The 24,116-nt window shown below is 41.5% G+C and overlaps 1 protein-coding gene across 1 annotated transcript in view; it reads right to left on the bottom strand.

Annotated features, from left to right (window-relative positions):
- RHOJ (ras homolog family member J) overlaps positions 1-18,864 on the bottom strand; it is an 80,480-nt gene extending 61,616 nt beyond the window's left edge. Inside the window, exon 1 of the mRNA XM_055304140.1 lies at positions 18,136-18,864. Within this exon, the coding sequence (XP_055160115.1) occupies positions 18,136-18,379 (244 nt within the window). The 5' untranslated portion in view covers positions 18,380-18,864. The remainder of the gene's footprint in view (positions 1-18,135) is intronic.
- Positions 18,865-24,116: the final 5,252 nt, after the last annotated feature.

Below are 24,116 nucleotides of genomic sequence, written 5' to 3' on the forward strand. Positions count from 1 at the left end.
CTCTCTCTCTCTCTGTGACTATCATAAATAAATAAAAATTAAAAAAAAATCCTCAGATCATTCTGTTTTGCACTCCTTTATATTCATGGGATGTAGTTTTTTCTCTTCTAGATGTACCCCTCACCTTAAAAAGTATATTTTTTGTTTGCAATTTTGAGATCTGTTACCACTGGGCTCTGTCTTTTCAGCCTCTTTCTACTTTCTTTCTTTTTTTTTTATTCTTCAGTGGATTGTGCTGTTCTGGGCAGAATCCTTCAAAACGTATTTTGGAATTTATGTCCTGGTTTTACTGGAAACATGGTTTATATTTTTGTTTTCAATTTTTTTGGATGATTTTCAGGAAGAGAAGAAAACTGGAATCATGGTCATATCAGAAGCCTCAATATGTAAATATAAAATTTTTGCAGAAGGGAATATACAAATATTAAATTGATTTTCACAAACTCTCAATAGGCATTTTAGAGTTGAAATTGAGAAGCGAAAGATGGCATTATTTATGAAAATAGGGATGAGATTATTACAAGTTACTCTTTTATCATCTTTTCTTTGGTAGCAAATATAGCCCTCCTGTGGAAACTTAGAGGCAATTTATATCGCTCCCAGGGAAAATTTTTTTTCCTCCATCTACTTCCAACTCTACCTTAAAAATGTATATATTATAGGTATTTAACGATAAGGATTGTTTAAGTAGTAGTTGGATGCAATTGGGGAAAATACTTTTCTTTGAAGATTGACTTCAATCACTTTTCAAATTGTGATGGATCGAGGTTCTGAAGAACAAGTCTGGGAGTTAGCAAGGGTGGGGGTATGGTAAAAGGGTGAGCATTAACTTTAGAAGTCAGAGTATGCTAGGGAAATTGAGAAGGAAACAAACACAATCTTCCAAACAACCAGCTTTTGGATCCATTCTAGTAGGAACTAATTGCACTTATTAACTGCTCTGTGAATTTGGTATGAAGTAGGCCTGGGTTTTTCACTAGGCAATAGACTGTTCGAGGTATATTGTCAACAGTAAACAGCACAATTACAATTTTGTCTTTAGAATAGAGTGTTTTAATATCCAAATGTTCTTATTGTGAGTCTTTTCAAGGTTGTAAAAATGGATTTACATTCCTGATTAGAAACAATTCTTCTGGTACTGCAGCTGGGTGATCTGGGTGGTGGATCCCTCTTGCAGCCCTGCTTCACACCTGCTGCTGAGATAATGCCCACAACTCTGAGGCATCTCCACCTCTAAAAGGAGCAAGCAGGCTGTATGTCCGAGTTATGGTACAGGAAGCAGCACCTCCGGCTTTGAGCTGTATTTCGGGCACTCGCACATCCACATTGCTTATGAATGTGTGAAGGGACAAATCAGGATTAAGACTGCACTCTTAGAGATGCAGTCCTGGGGAAAGAGGATGTATATGCTTTTATGCTTTTGCTGTATTTTGTGGCTAATTATATCTCATGTCATTCTACACTCGTGGCGCAGCTACTAAATAAGGTGATTTATTACGAGTAGGAAACAATAACATTTGATAGTGTTTTCTGATACACAAAATGCTTTCATGTACATTATACAATTTGTGATTTCTTGAGGATGTTTGGCTAATATAGATTAGTTGCCTGGGAACCCCTATAACACTGTGTTATCAAGAAGACAGGTTACTTCAGAGATACCTGGTTTCAATGCAAAATTACATGTTAGAGTTATGGCAGTAGTAAATTTACTCAACAGGATATTTTTAGAGGCTCTCATGGTGGAGTGAAATTGGATGATGAAATGAGACTATAGATATTTTAAAGAGCTTTTAAGGATAATACCATCTTTTCTTAAAAGCAGCCATGTCAAAGTTATCTTGTAGGATGAGATTGAACTCTAATCTGGAAAAGTGCAGCTGTGTAATGGGTACCTGAGGAATATGTTAATATATATCCTTCCTTCTTTTTTCTACCAAGAGACTTAGGGTTTCTCTGTCTTTGTTTCTGTTTGTCTCTGTAACACACACACACACACAGATTCAGTATCAACAATGAGTTGGACTGCACTTATATTTCAGTCTTCCAGAGATGTCCATGAAATTCAAGGTTGGAATGCTCATATTGAAAACATTGCTTCCAGCCTTGAGCTGATAAAATTGGTATGAAAGTTAGTCTGACTACTTTACAATTTTCTCATGAAACTGCAGATCGTAACCTCCCCGTGAGGAAAACACTGACCCATGGGTGACAGAATGAAGCCTTTGGGCAAGAATCAACTCAATAGATGTGCTCCATCCTTCTGTACACCTCTGTGGGTCACCTAGGATGATGACAGAGTAGAGCAGTTGATAAAAATGTTATGCATAAATGCAGAACTTGGATGGAAACGAGAGAAAAGAAATCTGTAACTCGAAGGAAGAACATCTGTCAATGCTGAGAGTTTTGCTGCAGAGACATGCAGTGAGGACCTAAAGATGGACAGGACCACAGGATCTCTTTCTTAGACTAATGGGTCCTACTCTAGCAATAGCTACCCTGGTGGATGATAATTTCCTACTTTTCAGTTATACACATCAGTGTGGATGACACTTGGAGGAAGTGCCTCCAACATCTTCAAGAGTCGTTTTCAGCTTTGAGTTCCAGGAGAAGCAAATTTAAGGTCCATTTATCTGCCCACAAGTCCCAAATTCTGCTCTTACTCACTCATTCTTGGCACTTGTCATCAACATTGATAGTTGAGCTTATAGCATTAGGGGCTACCCCATGTCCTTCCTCCTCTCCTCCCTAGTTCCTTTTTGTTCTCCAGATACACAGAGGTGAGGAGAGCAAGAAATAAAACACGTTTTGAAGATTCACTGCTCTGCCTTTGTTCTCTTGGCATTCAGATCCACAAAACATGAGGCTGCCTCCATTATTATTTTTTTAAAGATTTTATTTATTTATTCATGAGAGACAGAGAGAGAGAGAGAGAGAGAGAGAGAGAGGCAGAGACACAGGCAGAGGGAGAAGCAGGCTCCATGCAGGGAGCCTGATGTGGGACTCGATCCCGGGACCCCAGGATCATGCCCTGGGCCGAAGGCAGGCAGGCGCTAAACCGTTGAGCCATCCAGGGATCTCCCTGGGTGCTTCCATTATAAAGTGGGTCCATTTACACTGAAATAATCTCAGATTCTTTGAAGGAGGAGATGCTAAAACCACTTTGGAAATTATACAGAAATGGCATATTTAAACCTGCCTAGTCTAAATCCCTCATTTTATAGTTTAAGACAATCATCTCTGGCGTCTATGAAGATGTATGTTGTACTTTTCATCACTCGGGCATCCATTGTGTTCCTGACCCCGGAAAAGGTGCTATATCCTCTCTTTGGTGTTAGAAATATAATCAGAATTTATAATCCAGTGCCTTCTCTAAGCCCACATGTGATGGTGGGGGAATCTTATTAGGAGGAGCAGACTGGCAGAGGGGAGAAAAGCAATTATTTTAAGGGGGGTATTCACACCACTGAGGGACGGCAGAGAAAGAGGAGGAAAGCTTGGGGGATTTTATTCTCTCAAGAGACTGAGCACAACAATATAGATATTTAGAGATGAGCAGAATGCCAGATTCTTTTTTTTTTAATTTTTATTTATTTATGATAGTCACAGAGAGAGAGAGGGAGGCAGAGACACAGGCAGAGGGAGAAGCAGGCTCCATGCACCGGGAGCCCGACGTGGGATTCGATCCCGGGTCTCCAGGATCGCGCCCTGGGCCAAAGGCAGGCGCCAAACTGCTGCGCCACCCAGGGATCCCCCAGATTCTTTACTAAAAATTCCAGTCCTGCCTTTTGAATTTCTCCGTCTTTGGTCGTTGAGAAACAGTGTGCATGAAGGAGCAAGGAGTTTGGCAGTCTTTTGTAATTCAGGCAACACTTGGATGTTTTCTGAGAGCTGCAGCTCTCCTGTGCCACGTCTGCTCTGACTTAATGGAGCAGAACTCCAGGCAGCCCCTGCTTTCAAGGAGCACCTTCCCTGGGGAGGGAGATAGAGTTACCCAGTCAGGGATTCCAGGGATCAGACATTCCTGTGCTTGTCTTCATCCCTAGAATGCAAGACACTTTATGTTTCCGAGACTTGCTGTTAAAATGAGGAAAGAGCAGATGGGGTGCTTGGGTGTCTCAGTCTGTTGGGTGTCTAACGTTTGACTGACATCTTAATCTCAGGGTCGTGAGATCGAGTCCTGCACTGGGTGTGGAGCCTCCCTAAGATTCTCCTCCCTTTCTCCTCTCCCTCACCCCCTCTAAAAAAATGAGAAAAGAGCAGAAATTTGGGGGAGTAACAGAGGAGGATCATCTTCTGCACTAAGAGAAGGATCCTAGTGGGTCTCAGTGGAAAAACTACCAAAAGTTAGGGGCTGAAAGAACCCTGTCCTTGAAGAATTATGGAGAATAATTCTACTTAATTTTCTCCCTCCATAGATTAGATAGACATTGCTCAGGGGTAGACTTGCATTATTCCTTCTGAATCACTGATTAATTCACCAGAGCAGAGATATGAGTCGTTTCTGACTTCTTTTACATCACAGTAGAATTTCCATAACTGAATTTCTGTGATTCTCACATATACCATTAAAATATTTCTGAAGTTTTTTTTCCCTACTAAAAGACAAAATTTAAATAGTATTAGCATGAAATTTGGCTGATTAGGAGCTGCTTGTCAAGTTAATATACCATGAGCCTTTCCCTTAAAGGATGTACATTCCCTTTCATATAGAATTCACTGGGTGAAGGTTCTGCAGGGGGGAAGGAAACCCTTAACGCACACACCAAAGAAAGTTTGGGATCCTTTAAAAAAGAAGTAGGGGAACATGGAAAGGCTGAATAAGAACAAAAACAATTTTATGAGGTTCTTTCTGAGTATGTCATATATCTTTCAATGGCAGATTATTGATTTTAAGAACCATGAAAAGAAAAAAATGTGCATTAAATCCTCTGAAGTCTCCATTTTCAGATACTTTTTATTTTTTTATTTATTTATGATAGTCACACACACACAGAGAGAGAGAGAGAGAGGCAGAGGCACAGGGAGAGGGAGAAGCAGGCTCCATGCACCGGGAGCCCGACGTGGGATTCGATCCCGGATCTCCAGGATCGCGCCCTGGGCCAAAGGCAGGCGCCAAACCGCTGTGCCACCCAGGGATCCCCAGATACTTTGTTTAAAGGTTGTTGGTGTCCATTTACAAAGAAATAGAAAAATGGCAACAACTTTTAATGGATAAATAGATCATCCTGCGGGCTGATCTTTCTCACCCTCAAAATGCTTTACTTGGTGTTTTTTCTCTGGGCTCTGAGTTAATTGCAGGGTTTGTGGGAATAAGCAGACATTGGCTGTAAAATCAGAGCCAAGTGTCTCTGTCAGTAGAATAGAAATTCTTTTCCTCATTTCACAGGGAACAGGCTCCTAAACTGTTCATGAGGTGGTGAAACATGGGAAGGCTGAGGCAGTGATGCAATCAGAAAGGAAATCTATGAGGGGTTTACTAGCTCCTTGTGACACTGAAGGCAAATAAAACGTGTTTTCCCAAATGTTGTGTGGATGCTTTGAAAGTTCTGTTTCTGTTCATCTATATTCCTGACCCATCCCAACACTGTAAACTCTAACTTGAAAGTTTGGAAATCATTTGAGGATCCAAGTATAGAACTGGGCGTGATGTGAAGGAATTTACTATGTAAATTACTATACTTAAGGTTAGTTGATGTTGTAGTAGGATCCAAAATAACTAATGGTCTCTTGTAGGTACCCCGGAACTCTTAAAGCTTGGAGCCTGATTCTTCTTGTATCCAGAAAAACCTGCTGAGTTCTATACTACCCTAGGATAGGATGTCTTTTGGGAAACTGAAATTCAATCTGTGGTAATTGGTGAGGTTGCTAAATAGGATGTCTCGCTAAATAAACCTTTTATGTGTTAATGGGCAGAAAGTAAACGAAGCATAAAAGTCGTTCAGGATGATTTGTAGTCTACTACATACTAACTCCTAGTAAGACTAGCATATCTGTTACGGTGACTGGGTATTCAGTACTATAAAACACAGTGATCTATGGGAACCACGGGGACCAGGTATCCTAGAATACCACAAAATGTGTCGACTTTTGGAGCCAAGATTAATTCTGGGATTCGAAGAAACTCCGTATTTGAAAAGCCTTAACATGATATTATAATGTAGATAAACCTGGGAATAACTTAATAGCGATGTATTTATTAGAAAAAAATGCTGGGGGAGAGAAATGTAGTACTCTTATATTGGCGACTTCAGTTCTTTATATTAGTCAGATTGACCTAACTTGATTTAAATAACAAGTGGGGAAAAACACCCAAAAGACAGAAGTGCTTGGAAAGATTATTTAGTTTAGATTTTTACATCCTGTTAATGACTATGTCTAAGTTTTGACAAGATGCCCATTCCTATCAAACCATTACAAAGGCTTCGGTGTACCAGCTATGGATTTGAAATGCAAGTTGTTCATGATTGACTTAAATTGAATTTGTGAGTAGCTACTTATTACAAATGGGGGAAATACAAGGTCAGGTATTTATGAAGGGAGTTGGAAAGATCTGGGTGTATTGTCTGAAGACAAGGAGGAAAGTTTCCTCAGTGTTCAAATACATTAAGAGTCATCATTCTCAGGATGATAATAAGGATTTCTCCATTTTTGCTGAGCTTGAGTGAGAGGAAATAGCTTTGATCTGCTGCCTGATGGATTCAGTTTATCTAAAAGGAAGGACTTGGTATGGAGAATTATTAAGGGGGTAAATGAACAGAATAAATAGAATAAAACCTCTGCTAGCAAAGTTAGTACCTAATATAGACACTCAAGATTTAACTTTCATTCTCTCTTTTGAAAAGTTTGGTTAAAAACATGTTTACTATTGAAAATTCTTATGGCTCTTATTTACCAGCTTGAACTATGGCAAATGTCGTGTGCAATTCACTTTAGTTGAGGAAAGAAACATTTGGGGCTCATAGTGCAAGCTTATCCAACATAAGCAGAAAGGAGGAGAGAGAGAGAGAGGGTGGGGGGAGGGGAAGCCAGTTTTCTTCTCATATCTCTTACTTTGACAAGTATAAAATGCCTCATTATTAGTATATATGAACGTGTTCATTGCATTTCTTGCAAGCATACAAGCTGAAAATTAGTACACTTTCTAGCTAATGAATGCTTGCATTTTATAAATATCATCCATAATTCCTAGGAGTTTTACACCTGTTATACATTAAGAAGATTATTGACTTCCTGTTTTTCTTCATAATTAATCTCATTATCTGGAAAAAAAGTTATATGGCACATATTTTAAGGACTTAAGGTTTTCTTTTTGCCTCTAGCATATGACAGCCAAAAAACAGAGATAAAACAGAACTCCTTTATATAATTAGGAAAACAGGGCAGCCTCGGTAGCTCAGTAGTTTAGCACCGCCTTCAGCCCAGGGTGTGATCCTGGAGACCTGGGATGAGTCCCACGACGGGCTCCCTGCATTGAGCCTGCTTCTCCCTCTGCCTGTGTCTCTGCCTCTCTCTCTCTCTCTCTCTCTCTCTCTCTCTCTCTCTCTGTCTCTCATGAATAAATAAATAAAATTTTTTTTAAAATTTATTTATGATAGTCACATACACACACACACACAGAGAGAGAGAGAGGCAGAGACACAGGCAGAGGGAGAAGCAGGCTCCATGCACCGGGAGCCCGACGTGGAATTCGATCCCGGGTCTCCAGGATCGCGCCCTGGGCCAAAGGCAGGCGCCAAACCGCTGCACCACCCAGGGATCCCATAAATAAAATCTTAAAAGAAAATTAGGAAAACAACTTTTTGCCTGGTTAAATCACTCAGAACTTACAAGTTTGAAATTTGACTGGAACAAAATGTTTTAGAATTTTTTCCTAGAAAAATAAAATTGTTTTGCAAGTTCTAAATCAAGCCAATGCAATATTTCTGAATATATGTTTATGATGCTTAGGATATATCCTTTTAAGATGTGGGAGGATCAAATTTCAGCATGGAAAACTATCCTGACTATTTACATAGGATGCTACCTTCAGTGTAAGTGCAGTGGTTAAGACTGTGAGACTCTCAAAAAAAAAAAAAAAAAAGACTGTAAGACTCTTGATGTCATTCATTCATTCATTCATTCAGCTGACATTTCTGAGTGTCTATTGTGTCATAGGCTCATTCCCAGGCATTGGGACATAATAGAAAACAACACAGAAAGAAGCTTGCCTTTGTAAAGTGTACATTCTAAAGGGAGGCAAAAAATGGATAATTAAATAAACAAATAAGATACTAATTACAGAGGAAATTAATAGGTGTTGAAAGGAAGCCCAATTTAATTGGAGTGTTCTGGCCTCACTGAGGAGATAAGATGTGAGCTGATAGATTTGAATCCTTTCTGCCACTTCCTGGCCTTGTGATGTTGGACAGGTGACTTCTCTGAATTTCAGTTTTCTCATCCATGAATTGAAGATACTTACTACCTAGAGAAATTGTGGGGCTCATAGAAGGAAGCAAGAGTAACAGGTTTTGACACATATTAAATACTTAGCTAAATAGTATTAGTGAATTACTTTTTTTTTTTTTTTAAGTAGGTTCCATGCAAAGTGTGGAGCCCAACTCCAGGCTTGAACTTGTGACCCTGAGATCAAGACCTGAGTTGGGATCAAGAGTTAGATGATTAACTGACTGAGCCACTCAGGCACCCTGCAAATTACTATTTTTGTTACTCAAGTGTAGATAATCCTGCAAAAGGATCAGGAGGCAATTTTGTTCACTGTGTTGCATCCCGCCCAGGCCATCTCTCCCCTGTTGGCAAGCAGAATCACATCCTGAGGCTCGATTTGCTAATTTGTGTTAAACAGCTGGAGAAACTCCAAAGGGAGGCTTGGTCCCCACTAGCAGGACTGTTTGTCAAGCTGGTTGATTACTAAGGGTGCGAGTCCCAGTTCTGAGATTTCTGCCTCCCACAGAATTGACATGCTATCTCTTTCAGGAACCAGATTCTAGTCAGAGGAGAAGACTTTCTGGACACTCAGGAACTGCATTTTAAGAAGTTTTCCATTTTTGTTTTTCCCAAATGTAGGTCAAAGCACAAAGCGCAGGAGGAGTAGCCGAGGGGAAACAGATGTTTATGTTCATTTCATAATCGCAGGGCCGGGTGGCTGTGGAAGAACAGTACATAGCATCCAAGACGTCCAGAGCTGCACCAAAACCACCCCCAGGGTCCTCGGCTCCTTCCTGTTTTTGAAGACTTCTTTGCTTCTTCCCCTGAGAGGAGGTGTTCTCGAATTTCCCTCAATGAGCCCGCTGAAGATCTCCCAGTCAGGCCAATGATTGGCCTTGTGACTCCTTTATAAGTCCAATGGAGTGTGACTGGAAATGAGGTCTGTCACTTCCAGGTTTGGCCCATAAAACTTTCCATTCGAGTTTATCCCTGTTGTTTCTCATCCGACTGGCTAGATACAGATAATTTGAGGTCCCAAGGGATGGCAGGGTCACAAGATGGAAGGAGCCTGGGTGTCTAAATGACTAAAATGGAGGAAAGTAGCCCCACTGACTTGAACACTTGCCCAGGACCATAACATTAACAAGGAACACTTTGCCACGGTGTTGATCCCTTACATGTTTGTGTTAGGTTAGCATACGCCAACTAACAGTGGCTTTTTGATTAATGTTAATAGCTCTAAAACTCTACACTGATTATGATGTTTGTGTACTGCTTCATGGCCTCCACTTACTTCTCTTCAGGTTATTTAACCTTGGGCAGATTGGTTAATATCTTCGCGCCTTGATTTCCTCATCAGTAAAATTGAGAAAATAAGACACCTCATAAGATCATGGTGAGGAAGCAGTGAATCGATGTATGAAAATATCTGAAATATGCCTAGATCATAGCAAACACTTTGGAAGCTACTGTTATTGTTGTTAATACACATACTAGTGACACTTGAGTTTCATAATTAATACTACTACACTGCTTGTTGGATCACACATGGCCATAATGGGACTCAATACTAACACGGGAATGAAGAGCACCGGAAATAAAAGCTGTATTTCACAACAAAGACAAGACCAAGTAGATACACATAAATCAGGTCCTTTTGTTTCATGAAAATTGAACACATTCAAGAAGCTGGTGGACTTCAGAGCTTTCAGGAACAATGCCAGGCCACTCTGTGACTCACAGTTGGTCTCTCTTGAATTCATGATGAAATTTATCCTGCCTGTGTTACACCCAGAAAATTAACTGTTTGGATTCTACTGACTAACCCAATGGGTGGCATGGATTTTTGTATGCGGGAAAGTAAATTTTCAGCATCATATCAGAAACTGCAACCTTTCACAGAGGGTAGAGCTTCCATCATAGGCCCTTGCAATCTTGTGCTCAGGATTTTTTTTTTTTAATATCAATTTTTTTCAGGGATCATGTTTTGGGTGTTCTATCTAAATTTTTTTTAATTTTTTTTTTATTTATGATAGTCACACAGAGAGAGAAAGAGAGAGGCAGAGACATAGGCAGAGGGAGAAGCAGGCTCCATACACTGGGAGCCCGACGTGGGATTCGATCCCGGGTCTCCAGGATCGCGCCCTGGGCCAAAGGCAGGCGCCAAACCGCTGCGCCACCCAGGGATCCCTTGTGCTCAGGATTAATGAGGGACAGCATTTTTTTTATTTTTATAAATTTATTTTTTTATTGGTGTTCAATTTGCCAACATATAGAATAACACCCTAACACCCAGTGCTCATCCCATCAAGTGCCCACTGCAGTGCCCGTCACCCAGTCACTCCCACCCCCTGCCCACCTCCCCTTCCACCACCTCTAGCTCGTTTGAGGAACAGCATTGAGTTTCCTCACCTGTCCTTTCCCAAGAGGCCTTCTGTTTATTGCCCATCTTCATGCTGCCTTTGTCAAACAGGTCAACTATATCCAAAACATAACGTCCAATGTGCTGGGCCATCCCTGAGCCAAATTTGCCATTTATCTCACACTAAGAGGGAGAAATGGCAGATTTTGAAAAAGCTATTCCAGAAATAAAATACTGTTTCCCTGAAGCCCAACCTCCGTGGGCAGGTAGGTAGTAAAATTTATGAAGGATTTCCTAGCCTGGAAGTGAAGGGAGTCAGGCCATGTGGAACTAAGTGTCTTGGTCGCAGGGAGCCTGAATTGGTCTCAGTCCTTGGTTTGTTGCCAGCTAAAACTGGAATGTAGGAGGGCTGGGAACTGCAGATGCAGTTTCCAATCCTTGGAGCATGGTTTTTTTGGGGGGGGTAGGGGGTCACAGATATTTAATTTTCTTTATCCTTCTTCTATTCTTCTTTCTTACTCCTAAGAGCTGCCGCTCATAACTTACCAGTCCTCCCGTTTGCTTTGGCTTTCCGAGTGTAAGCTGTACCCTGGAAGCCTCTGACCTGTGCTTGCTTTCAGCAGCATCTCAGGGTAGACTGTGAAAGGAAGTGTCTCTGTAAATCTCGCCACTGCACCTTTGGTATGGCCTCCAAGGGTCCAGAAAAAGCATCGGCCACACATTACACTCTCTCTAAAGGAGATATTGGAGGGCGTTGGATACCTATAAGACTGTGTTTTTGAGCGTCATTGCATTTAGAAGGAACAGAGTGAGTGAGTCTACTGGTCCGTGCTTGTCTCCTCTTATTAAAACTTCTTTTATATTTTTGTCTGAGGTTAAAATCCTGGTGATTTATTTCATAGTCCCATGAGAGTTGTTTCAAGTTTCCTTTTGGCTTACAGAAAATGAACCTCATCCATTCTCTAGAGACTCTCAAGTGTCTTCAGAAAGAGCAAAAGAGACACTCCCGAGTAAATATTCCCAAATGGGTAGAACTATGTTACAAACCTTTATAAGCCCAGGGCTTTGTTTTTATTTACTTTCTATCATTTTGTTTTACTCTCCACCCCTCCCCTTGCCAGTGGATTGGACAGTTTCCCTTCCTGCTCTGGCCATTAAGGTTATGATTCAGTCTACCTTGGACTGATCACCATTTAATTAGGTAGAAAAGTTAGACTTGACTTTCAGCTCTCTGTGAAACAGAAACAACTTCCTTTTACATCTCAGCTGATAGAGCAACCAGATTTTCTCCCTTTCCATGAATCATGTTAATTTCCTGAATAGGCAGCTGGATTTGCAAACAGTGACTTCAAAAATGAGTTTTGCTTTGTTTTTAAGATTTTATTTATTTATTTTTGTGTGTGAGAGAGGGAGAGAGAGGGCATGAATGTGCATGAATTGGGGGAGGGACAGAGGGAGAAGCAGACTCTTACTAAGCAGAGAGCCTGATGTGGGGTTTGATCCTAGGACCCTGAGATCATGATCTGAGCCAAAGGCAGACACTTAGGTGACTGAGCCACCCAGGTGCCCCCAAAATGAGTTTTGAAACACAGGTGGCTTTTGACAAACTCTAGGAGAGGTGAGTGATAGAAGAAAGAGCCACAGACAAAATCAATACTAAGCCAGAGGCTGATAGAAATGGTGAATGAGGTACACTGTGCCCACAATCCAATCTGACCAGGCTTATTTGACACAGTCGTGCACATGAACATACCATGGACATGATCTAACTTGACATATAATCTAACTAAACACAAAATGGAAGTGTCGCTCCTACGTCATATGTTAAGTGAAACATCACTTGATAATATTTTATCCGTGAGGGGGTTGTCACAAAACTCAAAGCTCAAGAAAAGATAAAGATAGAACAAGAAATGTGATTGTTCCATGGTAAGCTGTGAAAGCTCTAAAGGTTCTTAGGACATCTTGAGTCCTCCTAGAAGGGAGTAGAAAGCAGGACCCAGAGATGTTTCTCAGGCTTGCTTGTCGAACGCGTGAGTGGCCCTATCTCTTTTCATCCCACTGCCCCTAATTTGTGGTCCTAGTCCTTAGCTGAATTTGGGATTACTCTGAAGCATGCTCTGTATATAAGAACTATAAGTTTGAGTGGGCCACTCAAAATTTAGGTAGGCTTCTGAGTATAATGCATATGGAGCAATTTGCAGCTCATCTGTTTCCAAATGAAATTTACACATTGCAGGATTACATTATTCAACTGATGTGACATTGGCGATTGGTCAAGAAAACTCATCCTAATGTTACAATTCCAGTAGACATAAAATGATACTTGTCAACAAAATAGTTCAAAAATAGAACAAGTTTACTAAATTTCTAAACATGTTCATTCCTAAAGATTGGACCAGCAGTTTGTTCATTTATTCAGCAGTTTCAATGGACCAGAAATTACCTAAGTTCTAGAGGGACAAAGGTGATTAAGACATACCACTTCATTTATTCAATAACTATCTATTGAGAATCAACTCTATGTTGGGGTCTTTTTTTAAAGGCTGGAGATAGAGCAGTGAACAAGACAAAGTCCTTGTCCTCATCAAGTTCACATTCAAGCGTGGAATAAAAATGGTAAGCAAATAAATAGAAGTATAATGCCAGTAGTGTGAAATGTCATGAATAAAGATGTAGCAGGTAAGAGGTTAAAGAGTAACTCGGTGTGTGTGTGTCTGTGCTTTTGTGTGTGGATGTGTTAAATAATGTGGCCAATTAAAGCTAGAGAGGATCTAGGGGAATAGTGTCAGGCTGGGGGAAGAGCAAGTGTGAAGTCTTCAAGGAAAATGGGATATCGGAGTATTTTAGGCATACGAAGTTGGCTGGTTTGGCTAGAGAGAAATACTGAGGAGAGTTAGGAGGTGAGGATGGAGAGACGACAGGGCCAAGTCATGGAGCACATTGTAGAACATGATGAATGATGGGGTCTGTGAGTGTGAAGGGACTGGGAGATTTGAGCTGTGGATCACCCCCTTGCCAGCTGTGTGAACTGACTAGAGGAGGGCAAGATTGGAAGCAGGGAATTGAGAGGTGATTACAGTAGTTTAGATGAGAAACGATGGTGACTTAGATGAGAGTGACACAATGGAGGTGCTAGACGTAATGAGGTATTTTGACTGTTGTGCTGATCAGTAGTAGGGGTATTGTCATAGGAAGAAAGGAGCCAAGGATAGCACTGAAGTTTTTGTTCTCAGCAACTGGGTTCAAGATTGTGGTCATGTACTTGCATGGGGAAGTCTAAGGGAGGAGTAGATTGGGGGAGTTACAGAATTTTGTTTTAACAGATTAAGTTGGAGATGCCTATTAGATATTCAGATGGACATTTGGATATATGAGTCTGGGTCTCAGGGGAATATTGGGACCAGAGATATAAATGTGGTAGCCATTGGTATATAAATAATAATCGAAGCCATGAGATTAGGTACAACCAACTTGGGCATGAACGTAAATCGAGAAGGGAACCGAGGGACTGAACATTGAGGTTTGCCAACATACAGTGGTTGGGAAGAGATGGAGCAGGAGATGGAGAGAGATTTGCCAGTGAAGGGAATAAAAGCCAGGAGACATTGTTATCCCAGTAACCAAGCAAAGAAACAGTCTTGAAGCCATCCAATCCAGTAAGATAAGAATTGACCAGGGGATTTGGCAAGACACGACCTTCTCCCTCAGGAGCTCAGAGCAGAGTGGGAGTAAGAAAAACAAAGAAACACGTAGATTGCTCTATGTGGTATAAGTTGCCTTCTAGAAATGTAAGCAAATTTCTGGAGCTGGGTTGAAAGTGGAGCAAGGAATTCTCCTTATGGAGCCAAGGAAAGAGGCCTGGAGGAGATGTACATTCGGGCAGAGGAAAAATAACTAAGATTCATAAACCTTAAATATTTTTTTTGGTTGGTCATTAATTGTTTTTATAATCACTCATGCAAAACTGCTATTTCCCCTCCCAATTTAATACTCCACTTCTATTTACTTTGTGCACATTTATCAATTATCAATACACATGATTACTATATTATAAAGACAATACATACATTTCATCTTATTCCTACTCCATTTGGAGGATACTCTTAGAATTGCCATTTTCCTTTGTTGTAGTCTCTATCTTTTTATTTTAGAGGTGGGGAGGGGGAGAGGGAGAGAGAGAGAATCTCAAGCAGGCTCCGTGCCCAGCACAGAGCTGATGCAGGGCTCTATCTCAGGACCCTGAAATCATGACCTGAGCTGAAACCAAGAGTTGGATGCTTAACTGACTGGGCCACCCAGGTGGCCTGTAGTCTTTATTTTTTAAAAAAAATTTTTTCCCTTTTTAAAAGATTTTATTTATTCATAAGACACACACACACACACACACACACACACAGAGAGAGAGAGAGAGAGAGAGAGATAGGCAGAGACACAGGCAGAGGGAGAAGCAGGCTCCCTGCAGGGAGCCCGACGTGGGACTCGATCCCGGGTCTCCAGGATCAGGCCCTGGGCTGAAGGTGGCGCTAAACCTCTAAGCCACCCGGGGCTGCCCCGTCATCTTTTAATTACATTCTAATTTCTTTCCATAACTGTGTGCAAGTGTAGAGAACTTATTCTTAACAATAATAGCTGCTATGTACCTAACACTTATCATGTGAGGCACTGGTCTAAGAACTGCACATATATTAATTTATTTTGTTCTCACAAACACTCCTAATACCAATGTTGTCTTGTGTGTGTGTGTGTGTGTGTGTGTGTGTGTGTGTGTGATAACTGAGGGACAGAAAGTTAAGTGACTTGCTCAGGCCACACAGCAATGGCAGTGCTAGTATTAGGAGTGAGCTCTCTGACTTCAAAGCCCACCACCTTGAGCAGCTTTTCTTATTGTTATATCCCTACTTTCCCAGGGTGGGCAGCTGTTAGGGAAAAATTTTCCAGGGGTAGTTTCTCTTAGACATAAGCTGCAATTTTCTAAAGACTGGGCAATTCAGTTGCTGCTTGTAATTTCAGAATGGGCGAGTAGGACCCAGGGACTGGATACCTGATACTTGTTCACATAAGGAAGAGAGCATTAGTTCTTTTACAATTGACTGCAGGATTTCAGGTAACTGCGTAGGGCTTTACAGTCAATGAGCTCATATATGGGGAGGCTGGTGGTACAAGGAGCTTGTCTTTGTGATGGAGAAGATCTCCTTATGAATGGAAATGTTCACTTCATTACGATCCTAGATATGTGAGGCTCATGGCTTCATTTCCTTTACAAACTAACTGAAAGCACCTGGGATGATTGTGTACTTAAAAAGGTACAAAGTGTGAATCAAAGCAACAGTGTTTGGAAATGCCTACTATGCGCAGTGTATGGCTTTGGGTAGAGTGGCTGCAGTTTCTTGAGAGGTAAAATCATAGAGCAGCCAAAATCTTTAAGATGCTTTGACGCACAAATAACAGTAAGTATATAGATAATTGAAATATAAAATAATTTCATCTTTGTGGAATCCAGGGGTAGTCCAGCCTTTGCTCAATCTCGAAAATTTTTTTTATAGGCTGACTTTATCTCTAAAGATGGTTTTATCCTCTTTCTTTCTGAGAGACTTTCTTTATATAGACTGATAATTGGTTGAACCAATAGATGGGGATTGGGATACATCATTTTCAAAAGGACTTGAGGTCTCTTCCTTTAGTAGACTTTGCCCCCCCTCCCCGCCCCCAATCTAAAAGTTTTTGAAATTAGGTACCAGCCAGTTTTCCTTTCCTAGCAGAAAAGAGGATGTGGAATAAATAATTTGGTAAGATGTTTCCATGTCAAGTATTTTGGTAACTTACTTAGTTACTTACTTACTTTTAATCTTATTAGGCTTTTTTTTTTTTGGTTTTGGTTTGTTTTTCTTTTTATTCTGTTTTCATTAAAATATTCTTCTCTGGGCGCAGTCATTATATTTTCAGAAAAGCTTAAGGGAGCCAGCCTTAAAATTTGCTCTTAATTTTTACAAATATAAAACAACCTTCTGGGAAGTAGATACTATTTTCACTGTGGTACTCTCCCAATCTGCTATGTAATATTGTCATAAATCTTGTAACGGTAGGAGAAGGAGGAGACTTAGGTGATTGTTTAGCTCTGGAAAAGAAGCTACTTCCTAACAGAGAGGATTTCAAATGGCCACATAGCAAAGCCAACATTCACACAGGTTTCCTGTGGGCCACTTCCCCTTTGCTGAACCTGACCCAAAGCCAAGGTGAAGGAAGGGAGAATTTCCTTTTATGAAGTCTCAAATCTCTGATAACTCACCGAAGCTGATCATTTTGTTGAAAAAAAAAAAACCTATAAAGTTAGGCTACTGTAAACTTGAAGAATTTCATGAACTTGCTTTTGAAGAACAATATTTGCTTTGGAAATGAAGAGAAAAAGTAAGAATCAACATGGAAAAATTGAGATAAGCTATCCCATTGATAAGAACACCTACAAACTTTAGAACACCCAGAAAACAAAAGTAACTGAAAAGATTGAGTTGTGGTGGCTACCTTATTTTAACTGTCACGCCCTAAAATATTTTATGTCCAATTTCATCCTTTCTGGACATACTTTAAACTGATTCAAATAAAAAAAATAAAATGATTCAAATGTTATTTTTATCTTTTACCTTAAAAACGTACTAATTAAACATGTTCCTTTTAATTCAAGATACATACTGCCTAATGGACACTTAAAACCTTTTCGTATTCCTCCCTCCAATATTTCATATTCCTCCCTCCAACCGCCCCCCCCATCTACAGCCCCAGGAAAATAAAAAAAGTACAATAATAGTACAGCCACCGATCGTTACAGAAAAGTGAGTGTTCTAATGCTTGTGCATCTTACCATTTCATTTATGAATGGCATGGGGTACATATATGAAAAGTGGCAAACTTCTTTCCCTAGTTGTGTGGTTAGTGGTGATTTTTTTTTTTTTTGGTTAAAAAAAAAAAGTGTCTTGCAATCACACTACATTTTAGAACGTTTGCGTAAAAAGTTAGCAATCTCCAGGCGCACATGGAGTGAAATCTCTGGCCCCAATGCCTGGAGAGCAGGTCCAGGGTATTTCCCCAGTGTTAGTCATCTGATTTAAGGGTTTAAGGGGGGCGGGGGGAGGAGTGTTAGGATGCCAATCGGTGTAGGAATTGTCCTAATAGTTCCAGCAAAGATCTTGGCTGTGCGTTCCGCTCCGGGACCTGGCCACTGCCGGCCCGCACCCCACGCTGCCTGCTCTTAGAAATAAAGCAGGCCCCTGTGAGTTGGGGTGTGGCCGCCCGCACGGTGCCCCCCCCCCGCCCCCCGACGCAGGGACAGGCTCCCCACCTTTCCTTACCTGCATAGTGGTCAAACACAGTGGGCACGTACTCCTCTGGGAAGGCGTCGTTGGCGTAGCTCATCAGCAGGCAGGTCTTCCCCACGGCGCCGTCCCCCACCACCACACACTTCAGCATCTTCTTGTCCTCGGTGCCACTGCAGCCGCAGCTGCGGTCGCCTCCCTCCGGGCAGTGCATCCCGGCGGCTCCAGCTGCGGGGACCGTGCCGCCGCCGTGGGTCCTCCGGCTGCTCCCGAAGCCCATGGAGCGCGGCGGGCGGCGGGCGGGCGGCGGGCGGCGGGCGGCGGGCGGCGGGCGGGCTCCCGGTCACTCTGCCTCGCTTCGCGAGCCTGGGATGGCGCGGACCTGGCCCGGGCAGCTGGCACGTGCCCTCGCGCTTACCATACTGGTCAGGAAAGGCAACGCACGTTTGGGAGAATGCTCAGAAGCCTCTGTCCCTGTTCCCCTCTAGTTTGAGCTGAGAAACCCGCATCCTCGCGGAATCCTAGGGGCTTGCTGGCCTCGCCGTCTACAAATGTCAACCGCCTGCGGTTCCCCCTGGCGCTCCCCGCGCCCGCCCGCCCGCCCGGCCGGCCGAGGACACGTTGGGATCCTGCTCAGCCTCGCCCCCTTTCCCCCTTCGCATCTAACATGGAGGGAAGCTGGGCTTTTTAATGGAGTTTCCCCCTTGCTTCCTCCAGCTTGCGAGTATCAGGAAATCATGGGTTTCCTGCTGCATTCCATATTAGGATCAGTGGGCTGGGGAAGGCTGCAACAATGGGAGCTCTGTGTGCGTGTGTTTGTACTTGTGGGGAACGCTGCCAGGGCAGGGAGTGGGAAAACACTAGGGGTCCCACTGCAGACTCAAGCTGTCAGACTTCCTGTTTCATCTGCTGCTGGGCAGGCTGTTTGCCTGGGGCTGGCTGGGAAGACGCTGACGACAGGGGAGTGCTGTCCGCCCCAGACACAGAGGGAATGGTTTAGGGGAGCAGAGGGAGCCACACCAGCCCGGTGCTGGATAACATATGACATCATCCCTCACTGAGTCACCAGCGAAAAGCTCTGCAAAGTAGAAGTGGACAGTTCTGCCCATATTTCAATGAGGGACCTCAGGAAATCCATCCAGGCGAGAGAGAAGAAAACCTTCCAGAAATACACTGTGTGGAAGGGAAACATTCTTACAGATCATAGGTATAATATGCGTGATCAAGTTTATGAGCTGCCGCATTTGAGCACAACACTCAGACGTGTACCCAGCCATAAACATCTGTATGGTTGTAGCACATAAGAAATCAGCCAGACACGGGACATTTGCAGCTTCTTATTAGCGAATAAACACACATGTGCTTGGCTTACGCTCTTGGAAATGAGAGTACGCAGGATGGCTTCCTTGGTTTCCTTCAGGTGCCCAAATGCTGCTTTTGCGTGGACAGTTTCCTTCATGATTTACTCCTGTCTCCTTGGGTCAGCCTGGTCCTCTTACATTACAAAAGAGCCATTGGCAGCTAATTTATTTGTCCGTTGGGTTGCTCAAAATGAAGCCCCCTTGAAGCCCTGTGTTTGATTAATGTACTTGGTCTTAGAGGAGATGTGGAACTCTGCAAATGATTTCGGCAAATGGATCAAGTACTTTTTTGATGGGGGGAGTCTCCGTTAATTTGAGATTCATGAGCATTTATTTTCCAGCATTTAGATTATCTGATTGATTTGAGAAGGGTTTTTTTCTTTTTTTTTTTTTGTAGAGGAGATGGGAGAGAAGTCTGTTTTAATAGGCGGCTAACAATGATATATGCAATATAATAATATACAGTAATATAGAATATGTAGTATTATAATGTGTATATATATAAAAGGATACATACTCATATATGCTACAGTGTAACAGATATAGCCTCAAATTTCTTCTCTTTTAGATTATAGTAACATTCGCCATAGTGCTTCATATCCCATATATTTTTTCCCTAGGCTCTGTTGCCATAACAAACAACTCCCAAAGCTCAATTATTTAAAGTAATATGTATTTATTGTTCATATTGTTATCCATTTTGCATATTTTTGTCACCCTCATTCAGGGATCTAGCATGGTGGAGCAGCCACACTGAGAGCATGGATGATCACTGTGGCTGAAGAAGAAACTAATGTGGTCAAATGGCATTGGCTCCTACAGCTTCCTTCTCACAGTGACATTTCTGCTTGCATTAACTGGCCAAAGCGAGTCATAGACCCATGCTAGGTTCAGCAGGGTCAAAAGTATGATCCTACTATGTGCCAGGAAGGAGGGAACCAGAAATTGGTGAACGGCCTGAATGGTTTACAGATAGTTCAGACAACAGGGATAATGTAGTTAGTCGAGATTATGTTAGCAATACTAAAGTTAAATTCCTTATGTTTAATGTCATTCAGGAGCATTTGAAATCACCTATGACTGCATGTGATTTATACAATTTTATTTTCATTTAATCTACCCGAAACATCTGGAATATGTGATAATAAAATTGCAACTTGAAAACTTATGTTTTTCTTCTAGAAAAAACCCTCAAGTGTGAAGGTGGCAGCCAAGCAAATCTGTGCAGAGTGGTTGACAATGCCAGGAACCCCAAACTGAAGGTGATGAACAAGACTGCTTTGAGCACAAAGTGATGATATGTGCTTGCTAGAACCTTGAAGGGGTTCTGATTTTGACTTTGTCCCTGAGATCACGCGGTAAATATGGCATGGAGTAAATATTCCCTTCAAATATGGAGTTCTCAAACAATGGCTGGCCCCACACTTACAAGTATGCCTGGGCTCACTGAACACTTGGCCTAAGAAAAACTGAGAAATTGGATTGGATGAAATTTAGATACATCTATGTTTAACCCTAAGTTTTGTGTTATCACGCACAGATATTTGAGTCCATGCCAATTGATACTTGATTACAAATTGGGACACCTAAGAGTACTGAAAGCAGCCAGTTACGGCCTTTACCTCCTATTCAGAGGATTGGCAAATCTACCAGACTGGCTTGTATGCAAAGATGGGTCATGGTTATTGAGATTGTTGACTATTTCCCAAAATAAACATGTCCCATCACTCTTTACTGCCCCCAGACTGGATATTTATAAGAAAAAAAATGTTTGAGACGTTTATGGAAAACAGCCAAAAAAAAAAAAAAAGCTAAAGTTTTAATAGCCTGCTGATTCTATGGATCACATTGCTCATGTGAGAATAAATCTTTTTAAATATGAGAAGATTGACTTGAGCCAGAGTAACAAGATTTAAAGAAAAAAAAAAGTAATGATAATTCAGCCTTGTTTTTACAGATCCATGAGTCCATAGAACTGTGACTGCTTTCTTGTCTAGGTAGAATGGTCAAGAATATACTTTAATTCCAAAGATTTATGGTTATGAATTTAGAAGTGGTAGGAACACCATTTACTGAAATAGTTTCAACCGGATGTCTGTATTTTAAGGATCTTGGCCATTTGAATGACCAAGTGGTGGTTTCGTAGCCATTAATTATTGGTTTACCTCGAGCACCAAGTTTACACAAACCTACCAGTACGTGGTGAAATCTTGTTGGGTGATATTTCCTGCTTTTTTCTGAGTTTTCTGTTCCTTGGCTCCCTCTTGTCCTCTGAGCTTTGGCTTCACATGAATTTTCCCAAATGCCAGCAGAGCATTTTTGCATGGAATTCTGACTTCTCTGTTTGCTTTCAGTTTTAGTAGGACTTTAATAAAAGAGCCCAGATTTTTCTCCCCTATTTTTTTTTCTTTTGTGCTTGAAACTAGAAGTTGTACAGGGAAATAAGGCAATTGGATCAGAAACTCTGATTCTGGATGATTAGCCACTACATAGGAGAATGTTTTGACTCCAGTCTCAGGAATGTGGGATGTGCTGTGGTTACAGTGATTCTGAGATGTCCAGCCCAGTCACAAGTCATCCCCTGTTCCACAGGAAGCCCTCCAGACTGCTGGTGGTGGTGGCCAGGTGGGAGAAAGGAAGGGACAGCATGGTTCTAGCAGTTCTGACCCAAATGTCCCACTGGACCTAACCCTTAAGATCAGTTGGGGCACTGCTAAAACTTCACAGGATGTCCTAGGACTGGCCTGGTCTGGAACAGCTGCTCCCCAAGAGGGATGAGTCATTATTATAAGGAACACTCATACATTTGTGTTTTTTTAATCTTTCAGACCACCTGTACTCAGCCTCTGGCTATTGCCCATGTTATAATCATGTCATGTAATATGATATAATATCATAATCATCTATCAGCCGCATTTTCCTGGATATGATCTTTTTATAGGTTTAGAAATGGCTTTCTTTCTTTTTTTTTTTCCTTTGAGGATTTTTCTTTCTTTGCTGAATCTCTTAATTATGATAGAAGTAGTTATATGTGAATCTCAGGCAGATGGGGACTTCTTTTTGTCTTAGGAAAGAAGAGGCTGATTTGGTGAGTAATGATAAAGGTGTGTGTGCGTGTGTGTATGTGTGTGCGTGTATATGTGTGTGTGTGTGTGTTCTATATTTCACTATTGCATATCTTAACTCTGAACACAAAGTTTTGTCCCACACTTGTGGATAATCTATTAAAAAATGTTTTTTTGGTCTCCCTCCATAGAAAACTAGTAGTTAGGGATTTTTCAGGTTCCCACTAGCTGGAAAATCTGGAGATAGCTAACAGTTTGGAAAGAAATTTCCCATTGATTCCTGATTTTCCAGACTGATAGAGATATGTTTTGGAAGGCAGACAAATTTGAGGTTGAGGTGGTGCTGAGTTGTTTCGCTGTCAAGGCCATGGAGCAGGAATAGTTTTTGGAAATAGCCATCTTGGAGTCAAACAAAGATCTTTGATGATTATTTCAGCCTGTTAGTGATATGGGCCCAAGATGCCAAAAGTCATCGGATTGGTCATTGTCTGAGTGGAAGAGCATGAGTGTCACTGCCACAAGCTGAACTTCTGTGGGCTCAGGGCCCTGCCACAATCTTATTGCCCTTTTTATTTGTGGGATCTACTGGGGAAAGTGAGAGAAATTTGTGTAAATCTTCACCTCTGCTAGAAAAACAGCTTCAAATTTGCCCTCTACTTATGATGTACTGTTGTTACTTGAAAAATTAATACAAAGATTCAAGAGTTTCAGGACAAGGGACATGGGATTCTGCTGTATACAGTAGGTGTTTTGGTAGTTGTAACCAGATTAAACCCACAAAGGAATCCTCCTGAGAGCCTGCAGTTTACTGACCAACTCCTTGTTGGTGGGACACTAAACACAGAGGGAAAAGCAATTCTACTCTGTGGACTTAATGTGTCTGATTACACTTTCTGAACAGTCCATTTGCTAATTAATTTAAATCACCCGCATCAGAAAAAATAGAGACATAAAGACTATCAATGCTTAAATGAGACCTCAGTTCAGATCTCAGTTTTGGTGTTTGTGTACTACAGAGACTGAGAGGAATGATCTGGAAACTAAGTCCCAGGGGGATAAGTAGAAGAGAGAGGAGAAAGAAAACAGCTTCAAACAGTCTATTAAAACCCCCAGGACAAAGGGAGGAAGACAAAGTCTTTTGTGATTATAACCCCAGCAACCAGGGGCATAAGGTAGGCTGAGTCATTATGTGAAAGGATACATGGTTTTCAGGTTGAGTGCCCTAGAAGAGACTCCCTTCCTAATTGTCAAGGTGAAGAATTCTCACAAAGTGTTTATTTTCCATTCAATTTATGAAATTTTCTTTTTTTGTGAATTTTTAAAAAAGATTTTATTTATTTTGAGAGAGAGGGCATGAGGTGGGGGTAGGGGACAGAAGAGAGGGAGAAGTGGTCTCCACGCTAAGCAGAGAGCCCAATTCAGGGCTCCATCCCAGGACCCTGAGATGATGACCTGAGCTGAAGATAGACGCTTAACAGACTGAGACACCCAGGGAGCCCAACTTTAAAAAAAAATTTCTATTCACTCTTTATTGTGCTGACTTATTAAAAGTACTGTGGATATTTCAACAATATTAGTGCTTTTTAATTTG

This window comes from Nyctereutes procyonoides, unplaced genomic scaffold (genome assembly GCF_905146905.1).
Source record: "Nyctereutes procyonoides isolate TBG_1078 unplaced genomic scaffold, NYPRO_anot_genome, whole genome shotgun sequence".
Classification (NCBI taxonomy): domain Eukaryota; kingdom Metazoa; phylum Chordata; class Mammalia; order Carnivora; family Canidae; genus Nyctereutes; species Nyctereutes procyonoides.